A 12,334-nucleotide genomic window follows, 5' to 3' on the forward strand; every position below is an offset into this window, starting at 1 on the left:
CTTCCTTCAAACATCTCCACTCTGCATCTTGACGCACAGAAGCACAAAATTCTTTCATACAAAGCACTCAAAGCTTCTACTGCGGCTGGTTCTTGTCTATACATTCTTCCACACATAGCAACATATTTCCCGCCTCGCACTCACTACCCCAAGCATCATACACATACACCTGCGACCTCTTACTGAATTCCACGAGCAACCCACATCAAATTCTGCGACCGTGCACTGAGCTCCACAAGCAACACACTAGATTTTCGCAGCCTCGCACTCAGTAACACTAGCATCGCACATACACATCAGCGGCCTAGCTTCAAGACCACAAGCAACTATCCCAACCATGAGTATCTCAAAAACCAGCGCGGGTCACCGTTCCAAGAGAACCACAAGCCACCAGGCAAAAGACAGCCACTACCGTCCAATCACACAATCTCTCTGCGACCGAATACCGCAGACGATCCTGGACGCAAAGACCACTCTCTGGTGCAAACTACCTCAAAGTGCCAGCTTCAGTATGGAAAAACATTCACGATCCAACCCGGACAGAACGGATAGATGCAGCAGAGAACACCCTCGCGTCAGCGCTAGCCGCTGGCGCTCTTACTTCTATACCTATCATCGGCCTCGTCAGAGTGTAAGTACAATTGCTGATCTTAGAGCCTGACCATTGCCTTGACGAGGGTCAGTTTTCACACTGACTCTGATTGTTGCAGACACAAATGGTTCTGGGACAAGAGTATCGAAACCAAGGGCCGCAAAGATACCTATCGATACCGGGTCATCGACCAAGCCACAAAATCACGATCCTTCCAGAGAACGAGTGGTATGACCCCATCGAAGACGACGAGACCAAAATCAAAATCCTATTTGTTGGTTTGGCCTTGAAGGAGCACAGTAAGTACACCACAGGACTCCATATCTAGTCCACTATCAGCGAAGAGACTCTGACTCCATCTTTCAGCCATTCTACTCTTGCGACGCATCTGCCCTGATCCCAGCATGAATACCATTGAAAACGCAGACCAGTGGAGGCAATATCTCTCGCCTTGCATCCCAGAGGGTTTCTCCCAGATCAAGAAGAGTACCACTTATGGCTGGTCACTTATCGTCAACCGCAAGAAAAGTCGCAACGCCCAGCTGCCAAATCCCGCGGCCTCGCCTCGGTCCAAGAAGTCGGCCATTAGAGACATCGCCAGGTGATTGCGCTATTGAGATGGGCTTGTATGTCTTACCAACGGCCTCTCGCGTCTTCGAAGGAGGTTTCTTGGCTGGGATTAGTGTACCGCATTGTGGAACTTGTTATGGAATGCAGGGCGAGCTCGTTGAATTTGGAAACATTGGGTGGGGCATGGAAGCAATTATGGGCGTTCCGTGGAGTGGTTACGTTTCCTTTTCTGCATGTGGTGGGTTTGGTAAATGATTGATATTCAACGGACTTGTCAACCGATCCACAGCCAGAGTCATGCAGAAAGCACATATCGTGCTCCGAATCAACGCACTGAAAGGGCAAGGAGCCCAAAGATTTGATGAAAGAAACTGAAGGTCACTTTTATTCGGCAAAGACGGATGATCTGTTGGAATATTGCTTGTCTCAGAGCTTGAGGTATACCAAGACTGACAGGGATCAGAAGAATATGGCCGCACCCAAATACGACTCCTTGAGTTGACAGCGTTGTAGACAAGGCTAAATTCTGAGGGTCTGGTCCCCATGTGCGAATAGGACTCCGCACTATGGTAAAATAGAATAGAGCATCTTTAGAGACTCGTGCCCCTGCTTCTGAGGCTTTGTGAGCTCGATCAGGGTACAGATGGCTGTAGAATGGGGGTCGCAAGCCCACCAATGACAGCAACCGTGGGGTGGATAAGCTGAGGGTATCAGATGTAGGACTGGTCGGTCCCCAAAATGAGTAATGGCGGGGGGACAGACCGATATCCTGGAGGATGGCTTGAGTCCATACCGTACTAACCTTCCTTCTACACTTGAAGCCGCCGAAGTGCTCTTTAACGCGGCCTCTGGCCCGCAACACGATGCGGACCCTGTCCCGATGTCCTCGCTCATACCTCAGACTCTACTCTCACTGCTCCCAACCCACGCATGTATCCCCGTACTCTCACCGTCTACCAGGACAACCCTCCCAACACCCCGTCGGCCGTCTCGGATCATAGTCTCCCCACTCCTCATCACTTTCCATCTCGACCGGCTCTGCCACCTTCCATCCTTCCACCCCTGGCTCTGCCTTCGTCTGCTTTTTCTCGTCCGTCTCTTCTTCGTCGTCGTCAGCACTCCCAAAAGCGTTCTTGAACCCACCCTTCTTGAAGCCTGTGGGTTTCGTGGCTTCCGCAGAAGGGAGAGACACGGGCTTAATGGTAATGCCTCCGGACTTTTCGTCGGCCCGACGTTCGGCTTTGCGTGCTTTTGCGGCCGCGAGGGGATCCCGGGACATTTGTTTCATTTCTTTGAGACGCTGAAGGGAAACGTGCTTAGCACATTGTGTACAAGAGCTGAGAATGCATGCTTAGATATAAAAAAGGAGGAGACCGGGGCCTGAAGTATAGGAATGCAAAGGCATCAAAAGCACAAACGTAGAGCATCGCCCTCTTCAATAGCTTTGAATGCCTTGATCATGAGCATAATCGTCTCCAACGATCACTCGTCATCCAATGAATAGACGGCACTCTTGATCCAACCGTCACAATGTGAAAGATGAGAAAAGACACATACCTTCTTATGCTGATGGTCATAGCTCCCCTCATGTGCCTCGAATTCATTGATCCGGCTGTACCCCTTTTGGCAGAGCTCACAGTAGAAAGACTTGCGGGCTTCGCGGGCGGACTCTGTCTGTACACTCTATCAGAGAGCGGAATGCCCAGAACAGACAAGATTTTGGCAATTGTATAGCTCGCAGATATTCTAGAGTAGAGAAACAGTGTGTGTACAATAGACGGGGGTCCTTCAACTCGCATCAATAAAGCAATGGGTCATTGTCTCAGCAGAGAAATTAGCAGAGGCTCAAGGGCATGGAAGGAAGAGATTACGGATAGGGATATGCGTACCTTGGGAGCAGGGTTCGTGGACCATGGCTGTGACAGAGTAAGGTTAACGGAGTCAGGTCGTGTTAAACAGTCAGACTTACAGGTGGCATCGTGAAGCAAGTCAATGAGTCAGAAAGGTGTGATGCTACGAAAGATTACAGAGCAAATTGGGGAGAAGATGTACGTGCAAGACTGGCTTGTCAAGTTTGGCCTACTTGTATGAAACAGATGGAGTTTCTAGGGACCACGGGCGGCTCCCAACTTATTAGGTCTCGCGGTCTCGGGCAAGAATCTAGGGTGCGGCATCCAAAGGTTCCAGGGGTGGTTTAGGGTCGGCCCCCCCGGCTCTTCCGTAGCTCAGGAACGGTCAGGGCAGGACTCAGATGAATTGATCAAGGTACCATGAGCCAACAGAAAGCCAGCAGGTCCTCAGGTCTTCAGGTCCTCAGGTCCTCCATCCTACTCTGCAAAATCAAGGCGTCCAGAATCTAACCCATTTTACCCGTGTCCTCATAAATCATCATCACCATATACTGCCCGCTAGACTAGACTACCTGTGCATACTGACATGGCTTGTCTTCATGGACACTTCCATCGGCATCATATCCAGTAGATACAACGAATCAGGATTGCATCTATGCATTCACCGTTACAAGTCGCGACCCAAACCAATCCACGCTACCACTCGTCTAGAAGACAATATACTACCACCCACCATCGAACCGATCGCCTTGCTAAATGAGCGTTGCGTGTCCAAACCACCGGAGCCTATCCTTGGTTGGAGCCCATCACCGCTTCTTCACCTCCGTCGCCCATCCTTCAATCCCTTCTCCTTTGCTCCCAACCGTGATGTTGAGGTTGACATGTTCCATTCCCTTTGTGTCTGCTAAGAATGGACTTGCGCTCATGCCTCCCGCGTTTGCCCTATCCACCGGCAACAAAGCCAACATCGGGACCAAGAACTTGGCAATGCTTTCTGCCTCCTCTTTGCTAAAGTGGTATTTCTCCTTTAATACATCCGGCAATGCCCAGTGCCTCAAGCGATGAATGTTTCGGAGTTCTCCCTTTCGAGAGAAAATCTCCTGAGACCATTTGCCGTTCATGAAAAGCTGGCGCGGAAAGACACCGAGGAGCTCGATGATTTGGGCGATATGGTCGTCGTCTTTTCCGTATTTAGTACCAGATTGAGGGTCAAAGAGGTAATCTCCTGTAATTAGTTCGAAGACCTATGCCTGTCATTATACCGTAAATTTCGCAGACAGCAAGTAGTCATACCATAGCAGACATGCTCCAAACATCCGTACTTGCCCCCCATTTAGCGCCCAGGATGACTTCTGGAGAGCGGTATTGCCTGGTTTGGATATCATTTGTGAAGTGGTGTCCGACCCAGCAAGCGTTTCCCAGATCTGCGATTTTGACCGATATAGTGTCCATAGCTCTTGCTACATCTTCTTGGCTTGTTTCCATTGGAGAGGCAGACTTGTTTAGGGAAATACCGGATATGGTTTGGGAAAGGTTCTCACTGGAAATTATGTCAGCGCAATTAGATTGTGCAGAAGAAAGCACACCCACGCAGTCTTCTCTTGGTGTTTCTGGTCGTCGTCGGTGGTGTTGGAAGGACTAGGATCTGCAAGACCAAGCATCTCTCGCATGGATTTGGGAGGTGTGGCGGAAGCTACAGCACCGCTCATTACAACGCCGTTCTTAGGAGTAGCTGAACCATGAATGGAAAAATTACCTGGGCTCTCGCTTATCATCTGGTTCAAGCTACTGTGTGACCCTGCCATGCCACTCGTGAATCGCAAATTTTCCAAATTGCTGAAACTCGCATTAAGAGGACTTGGAAGAGGTTGACTGCCTGTGATGAGGGTTCTTCTTCTTCGGCGACCATTGCGGTTGTCTTCCTTGTCGTCGGATGTCGGTTCGCCTTTAACGAAAGTCTTGACTATCTGTTCCACATCACCAATCTCGATCAGAACGTTTTCGGGCTTCAAGTCTGTGTGTATGATGCCGCATTCGCGATGAAGGTAGTCCAAGCCCAGCAAGACTTGCTTTGTAATTTGCTTGACGAGAGGCATGGGGATGCCTCGGTGGTTCCATCGCTTGATCAGACCCAGCAGGTTCTCTCCTAGAACCTCGAATACCATGCATACATGGGTCCCATTTGGCCCTTTGTGTTCGAATGAATCCAAGAGACTAACGACATGCTTTTTACCAGGATGATTTGGGTTTGCTTGCACGATCTTGTTGAGCAATTTGATTTCGTCAACAGCGGTTTCCGTGTAGTGAGCTGCTGACCGGACAACCTTTAATGCGACATGCCTTCCAGTCTCAGTATCACGAGATAGCCAGACAGTTGAAAAGTGACCCCATCCGAGCTTCCGTGTAATGATGTATCTGCCATCCTTGAAGGTTTCGCCAACGCTCACGGGATGATAACCGCCTTTACAGTAATCTTCTGCATCTTCTTCTTCGGCTGTGACTTCTGTAGCATCATCACGGGAGGACGACGATGACGATGAGCGGCTTAGTTGGGGTTTGAGGTGAGACAATGGCGAGTTAGTACTGTTTGCACTGCAGGTCAAAGATTAGCGCTAGACGAACATGGGCACCATTGCGCCTGCGTCCCTTGCTAACCTGGAGCTATTCATATTATTGGCGCTTTGCGGACTGGGGTTTGCGTTTTGTTGATCCTCTGTTGTGATGATTGGCTTCAGATCTCCGCCTTTCCTCCTCTTCTTTCCTCCGTTACCATTTGCAGCATTATTCGCAGCAGTCACTGCTTGCTTCGCTTTGCTGATGGCGGCCTTCTTGATGTCACTGCCATTCATTATATGCTGGTGGAGTGATCGTGGCAGGTACTGAAGCGGTGGAGGAGAGTGTTTATTGTTGCGCGCTTATTTGATTGACAGCTATCAGAGGCAACAGGTCAACAACATTCGACGAACGTGCGGCTCCATTCATACTTGCATTGAGTGTATGGGTATGAACGATTTGCTCTTGATTCTTGACAGGCTCACTGGCACCACACGAGGTCGACCAGGGCCCGGGAATGTGTAACCGCTTGGGTGGCTTGCTTTGTTGATCCTTCTGGCAATGTTGTTGAGAAGGGTGGTACGGGTAGGAAATGTAGAGGAAGGAGTGATGAACCAAGTAACGATGGCCTGATGCCGCGCTGCCCAGCAAAGAGAGCTATTGCCTATGAGTCTATGTACCTGGACCGAAGTAGCACTGTAGCAGATCGAGTGCATCGATGGAGGCGTTTGTGGATTCGGCATTACTGCATCTGATCTAACCGAATTAGGCCTAGCGTAATCCATATACCTTACCTAAAGTAGACATCAATTTTCTGAGTGTCCTTAAATACATTCAAAGCTTCCCCTAACGTAATTATCAATGCATTTCTGCACAAGCACGAACCATCTCCATGAGATAATACATATTGACGACAGCTGTTGGAACACTACCTCGGTCATGGCTATTGATATATACCAGCGACTCAAACAGAGTATTTGACAAGCCGAACATTTCTCTTACCTGTGAAGTTTTGACATATTTCCTAGGAACGATGTCCTCAACATTGGCAGCGCGCTTGATGCTTTTCCTCTGCTCACCGTTGGCATATACCCTATTGGCTTTATCCATTTCTCCCTGTATCCCATTCGTCACCCTGTCATTGAGAGTTTCGCCCTCAACCCTGTGCCCTTAAGGCTTGTCTCACCCTTGGCTCCCTTCAAGTGCTCTGCTCCACCTATGGTGACATCCATTCGAACCTCTTAATCCATTTCTCTTAAGCTTGGCCTTTATCACTTTCTCTAGCGCAGTCATTGGTATACTCTCGGCAAATTCGACGCCACTATCAAGCCGCTTTTGGCGCGCTAGCCTTTCTCCTATATAACCCTTGACAAGCTCTTCTCTCCCTCCTTGTTCTTCGTCGGCTGCACCATAAGAAGTAGCCATGTGCTCTTGAAAGAGTTTGGATTTGAGCTCGATGAAGGCGTGTGGAACTTCCCCGTGGCCTTCGGGGGCAGATATACCGATGACTGCAGCGTTTTTAATGGAAGGGCGGGCAAGAAGGATGGTTTCGATCTTCGCGGGGGCGACTTGCCAACCCGGGACTTTGATGAGGTCCTGTCGCCTTTTGTCAGAGGTTCTCATCTGCTGGGACTCTTTTATTCATCCTTAAGTGGACCCTTCTGACGTTCTCTAAGATTTCTCGTCCGGGACGTCATCGTTGGTAGCGAAAACCTTTCTCGCCTTGACGCCAATATGTCTACGGCGAGAACAGTGTTGGACGAAACGAGAGCGACGATACAATACCTTGAGGCCCTATGTTGCCGAGTAGTTGTGTTACTTGATCTGACAAAATGACCCATACGCTGCTGCTCCAATGGTCAAGCTAGAAATCTCGATTTCGAAGGTGAGCTGGTAGCGAAGTGGTGAAAGCACGAGCAGAAAAGAGATTTTGATAGGAACGAGGAAGTCAGACATTCCGAATGACATCCAGGATTGGAGATCGTAATTGACGAAGAGTCTCTGGCCTTGCCAATCTTGGTCTCCGTGACGGAATGAGCTGGTCTGGAACAGAAGCAGCACCGGCAAGGACATCAAGAAGATGGACATTGTTGATTCGAAGTTCATGTGTCTTGGTGGCCCAGGCTGCGTGCAGCTTTACTGTGTCACGGCCGTTGCGTGCGTCTATCTTAAACAATGTATCCTAATGCTACTAAAGGAGTAACACTCGTCTCGATTCCCAAACATTCTCGAACGAAGCCGCACCCATATATCTTGGGCTTCTCGCGCACATACAAGGCAAAATACAATTCCGGGGTCGCTTGACGTTTCTTCCAGAAATGCTTCTCGTCATCCAGTTACGAATCCCAGATTGGTCCGTAAGCAGGTATACCTCTGCTTTCCAAGCCATAGACGAGCTTTGACGTCAGATAAGGATTCGAGATAACAAAAACACTCTCAGCCTTTGTCTCCAGGTAGAGATGATAAGTCAATGCTACCACATCTGGGCGTCCGGTAGCCCGTGTATCAATGATCATGGCCTCAGGATCCGCTTTTGCGACTGCACGCATGACATTCTCCCCGTATGTCTGAACCGGATTAGGGGTAGACCACAACAAGCGGCAGGGTATCGGGTGGGAGGTTAGAAAAGACAGGCATGGACCGATGCCTGAGCCCGTTGCCACGAGCACGATCCGCCTGAACACGGTAGCCATGCGCAGGACCCCGGTAACTGGAATACCACGAATCCAGTAAGAATGTGCCGGCTCCATGATCTGCTTCTTCGTCCAATCCCCATTATCAGATACGATGAGGGAAAACGATGACCCATCAGCATCCGGAATTGTTGCAAAGGCATGCCATTCTTTCATCGGATTGTGAGTGATCCGTAACCCAATAACATTGCCAATGTTCTCGTAGGAGTATTTGAAGTGAATGCGGACCGCGTGTTTAGACAGGACCTCTGGAAAGGCTTCGACTTTTCGAAGCCGTATCCACGGCAGTATGATGAAAAAGGTCACGACGAGCAGGAACCAGAATGCTGGAGCTTGGACCACCAATGATCCGAAAGAATCTGTTCCAGGAATGTTTGACTCCGCGTGCAATACAAGAAGGATCTCGACCCAAAATAATGCAACAGCAGTCCAGCCCCCGAAACGGTGCACGGCCTCGAACGTATTGTGCGAAAATATTCGGAGCTTCGGTATTGCAAAGACGCAAAGTGCAAGGAACAGCGCCAGTAAGATGTAGGTGATGGCGATGACCGCGGGCTCGTTGAAGTCTCCGTCGGCATACCTTTTGGTGACTAGTGCCGAATATAAGATGAACCATGCGGTTGCAGAGACGGCGCAACCACTATGCACCCCCCCAAAGTGGTACAGCTTTGAAACCACGCGGCGAAACCATAATGGCATCCAGAGAGGGGTCCAACAGAAGATGTTGTACAGAGAGTTGATGACGTACTCCTGCCTGATCAAGATCGCGCCCATGACGTTGGCTGCAACAGCGGTTGCTAGGTTACTCAGAGGTGGGCCGAACGGGTGTGAGTGCCTGTGTAGCACTACTTCGACAATTAAAGCGATCATGTTGCCTATGAAGACAACGGAGAAGAGTCGCTGATACACTGCCAGAAGGTTATAACGCAAGCCTCTCAGTATCTTGCGATCACGCTTATGTGGCAAGTTTGGTAATTGATCCGGAGGATGAGAAATCTTGTATGATGCTGCTGGGTCTGAACCCTTCCTCATCACAGCCAATGCACCTGGCTTCTCATAGTCGTGTGCTCCAAGTTGTTGCTGGACCAGGACCGGCGCAACGACGCCTCTTTCCAAGTCTTCAGACGAACTGCTCGAATCAAATGGTTGTTCAAAAGTTTGCTCGGTTGGGTACCCTAAGTTGGTGGCTTTCTCAAGGGTGAGGTCTTCTAGCCGGAAGAAATCTTCTCTTGCGGTGTAGACAGAGGCGATAGACTCTGCCGGAGAACCCTGAGTGGTGGAGCCGTTGGCTGAATCGACATCGTGCAAGTCGGCGAACGGGGATGAAGGCTCTTGATCTCTTTTCTCAATTTCTGACATGTTGTCCGCTCGCTACCATGTAGAAGATGAATCAAAGAAGGTTGAGGTACAAGCTTGAGGAGCTTTGCGTAAGAGTATATTTTGAAAGAAAAAGGTCTCGACGTTGCAGAATTCAGCCGGGATGTATGAAGGGGTGGCACACATAAGAAAGGCAACAGCAAATGAAAGTGATTGTCAGTGGTATAGACTTTTCCATTGGGTTACGTATGCCCGGCCCGTGGCAACGGATTCCAAGTTAAGAGAAAGCATAAAGCTGTAGCAGCGAGCAGATACCGCAAGGTCTCGTGTCATCCCTTTACGAGCGGCACAGTGGGCGAAGACGAAGAGTATTAGTAGAGAGGTAGTAGAAGAGACGGCTCCTTCGGGGTGAAAGCTGAAAAGAGAATGGTGCTTGGGAAAGATGGAAAAGTTCGTCCATGGGTGCATTGGAAGTTGGACTGGAAGGATGGAAGAGAGCAAGGCACGCTAAGAGATGCACTATTCTTCGAATTTGCTCGGGCGCAAATCCTTTTGATGGACATGAGCCCTCAGGCATAATGAATGATGATACCCAGCAAATACGTATGAGCAGGTTCCGGGCCAAGAGAATGGGTCGAGAGGAACTTCATTACCACGAAAGGGAAGGTGGCATTGTTTGCTTATTTTGGCGGGCAGAACCAAGTAGACGAGGGGAATTTCAAGCGAATTGCCAAACATAACGGATCTCGACTCAGGATTACTATACCTGTTCTTCTTCTCCTCCTTCTTTGGTTTCGCGTCTTTCGGTCCCCGTTTTCGGCTGCCTTTGGACTCCTCACTTGGGTAATTCGTTCCTTTCTCAATTCTGAAACGAAGAATATATTGATAACAATGTCACCAGCCCGCTTGTTCGCATGATCTGATGATGGTCGACAGTACTTACCCCATTTGTCCCGGGAGAATAGAATGGCCACAAGAGGCGGAATCCAAATCTTTACCTCTTCTGGCGCACTGGCTTGCGTTTTCAAGGATGAGTCGAGACCGACCTGACCTCTTAGTCTCTGGGAAAAAGCGCGACGCGGCGACCCAGAATCGAGGTGGTGGGTAGAAATCTGTCTTTAGGAGACCCTGCGTTGTCTACACACATGCAAGGCTTAACGGCGCCTCATGTGGTTGCATAGAAGTACCTACACTCTCCATGCCTGACCCACATTTGGGTCTATGTTCTAGGGACAAGAGCGGCACTTGATAAAAACATTACAGACGGGATGTTCGCGTTCGTCGAAGCCGGGGCCGAGGCTAAATATGGGCGAACTCGCTCTCCACACCATTGGGTGCATGAAGGATCTGACATCCATTCTTAGATCATATTCGTGCCCACGCGCAAGAAGGATCACGATCAACGTGCTTGTTGCAGAAGCATCATGTCGTCACTAGGTCCAGCCTTTGTGGGGAGCATTCTTCCTTTCTCCATCGCATGGCGAAAGGACTCGGCGCACGCTTTTGTCGTTATCCTACCCCAAGTCCATGCATCATCTTGCTGCAGTCGTCTGAATATGATCAAGAGATTCGGGTCATGCGCACTTAGTCGGAGTTATTGATGTATCGTACGAGTAGATGCGATGCGCTCTTCCTCACTTTGTGGGGAAACGATGAATCGAATGACGTCTAAAAGGCATCTCGGATTCGCGTCCACTGCCGCATCTGGATCTGACTCAGACGCCTCGGTCGGAGACGAGGAAATGCTCAGATCCGATCTTACTCCAAAATGGTGGCTGCATCTGGCCACCAATGAAATAGCTCAATCCGCAGAAAGTCGGCCGAGGGGGGTTGCAGGCTTGGCGTTTCCTGGCTTCGTGGGGATCCATCATCACTTTGCGGATTTATCGGAACCAAGCCAACGGGACGAAACAGCCACAGGAAGTACCGTAGTCGGGCCTTCACTCACATGCTCCATGCAGGTGGGGCCACCACCAATGGAAAAGAGGAGAGTGGGGTACATGTTTGCTTTTGAGAGCTCTCTCACACCCTCAAGTTGAATGGTCCATGACCATACCTTCCTTTTAGTGTACTTGAGATCAGCTCAAGCGATAGCTGATTCCTTCTCACCGACACGAATCCTCCGTCTGAGGCAATCGCAGTGACTGCTGATCAAGAGAATGTAATCAATCATCGGGTGGCGTTGCCGCCGTGTATCTGTGGTTGTGATGGTTTTACGTGTAGGCTCGCTTGCCTATTAGAGTCTCCGTCATAGCTACTCAGAATCCGAGGCCGATGAAAGAAACAGAAATGCAAATGCATGAATCAAATGACACCGTGGAAACCCATCAATGTCAAAGACGTCCACACTAGTTTGCAGCCGATTTCCATGATGAAACCTTGTACCTGGACTCGAATTTGAGTCGAGCTCCTTCTCAGAACTCTATTAAACTGTACAAAGAAAGTCAACCCTCTCGCTTTAGCGCAGCCATAAACTTGTCTCTTTCTTTGCTCCGGGTCTCAAGCATTGGGGAAGAACGGGTACCTGCTGACGGAATGAATGGCTTGTGCGACGCCTGACAATGATGCACACCTTTCGAAAGGCACACATCTCACGATGCTGTGATGAGTGAGGCAAAGCCTGCAGTGAGGTGCAGTCGAGATGTCCGGAGCACTTGTATCATTGGTTGGGGGGTCCGCCAGAATCGATTCGAGGCCTTTGAAGTGGTGTGCAGAGCGGGAGGCCGGATTCTGAAATGCTTGAGAAGAGGACAGCATAG

At 49.7% G+C, this 12,334-nt stretch overlaps 4 protein-coding genes across 4 annotated transcripts; 1 reads left to right on the forward strand and 3 right to left on the reverse strand.

The window, feature by feature from the left end:
• Window positions 1-337: 337 nt before the first annotated feature.
• Window positions 338-1,197, forward strand: HO133_001681 (uncharacterized protein; the record flags this gene model as incomplete). The annotated part of the gene is given in 4 exon segments (XM_037292609.1): window positions 338-341; window positions 358-631; window positions 711-866; window positions 996-1,197. The coding sequence occupies 4 exon segments, from the start codon at window positions 338-340 to the stop codon at window positions 1,195-1,197; spliced, it is 636 nt and encodes a 211-aa protein (XP_037151148.1).
• A 911-nt stretch (window positions 1,198-2,108) lies between these two features.
• Window positions 2,109-3,140, reverse strand: HO133_001682 (uncharacterized protein; the record flags this gene model as incomplete). The annotated part of the gene is made up of 4 exons (XM_037292610.1): window positions 2,109-2,462; window positions 2,720-2,836; window positions 3,052-3,078; window positions 3,132-3,140. 4 exons carry the CDS (start codon window positions 3,138-3,140, stop codon window positions 2,109-2,111), a joined length of 507 nt encoding a protein of 168 aa, XP_037151149.1.
• A 678-nt stretch (window positions 3,141-3,818) lies between these two features.
• On the reverse strand, window positions 3,819-5,861 carry HO133_001683 (uncharacterized protein; the record flags this gene model as incomplete). The annotated part of the gene is made up of 5 exons (XM_037292611.1): window positions 3,819-4,256; window positions 4,306-4,552; window positions 4,603-4,705; window positions 4,769-5,604; window positions 5,668-5,861. The coding sequence occupies 5 exons, from the start codon at window positions 5,859-5,861 to the stop codon at window positions 3,819-3,821; spliced, it is 1,818 nt and encodes a 605-aa protein (XP_037151150.1).
• A 66-nt stretch (window positions 5,862-5,927) lies between these two features.
• Window positions 5,928-9,617, reverse strand: HO133_001684 (uncharacterized protein; the record flags this gene model as incomplete). The annotated part of the gene is made up of 6 exons (XM_037292612.1): window positions 5,928-5,942; window positions 6,001-6,120; window positions 6,568-6,727; window positions 6,752-7,161; window positions 7,520-7,728; window positions 7,937-9,617. The coding sequence occupies 6 exons, from the start codon at window positions 9,615-9,617 to the stop codon at window positions 5,928-5,930; spliced, it is 2,595 nt and encodes an 864-aa protein (XP_037151151.1).
• Window positions 9,618-12,334: the final 2,717 nt, after the last annotated feature.

Source organism: Letharia lupina (assembly GCF_014066315.1).
Source record: "Letharia lupina isolate WasteWater1 chromosome Unknown contig_13, whole genome shotgun sequence".
Lineage (NCBI taxonomy): Eukaryota > Fungi > Ascomycota > Lecanoromycetes > Lecanorales > Parmeliaceae > Letharia > Letharia lupina.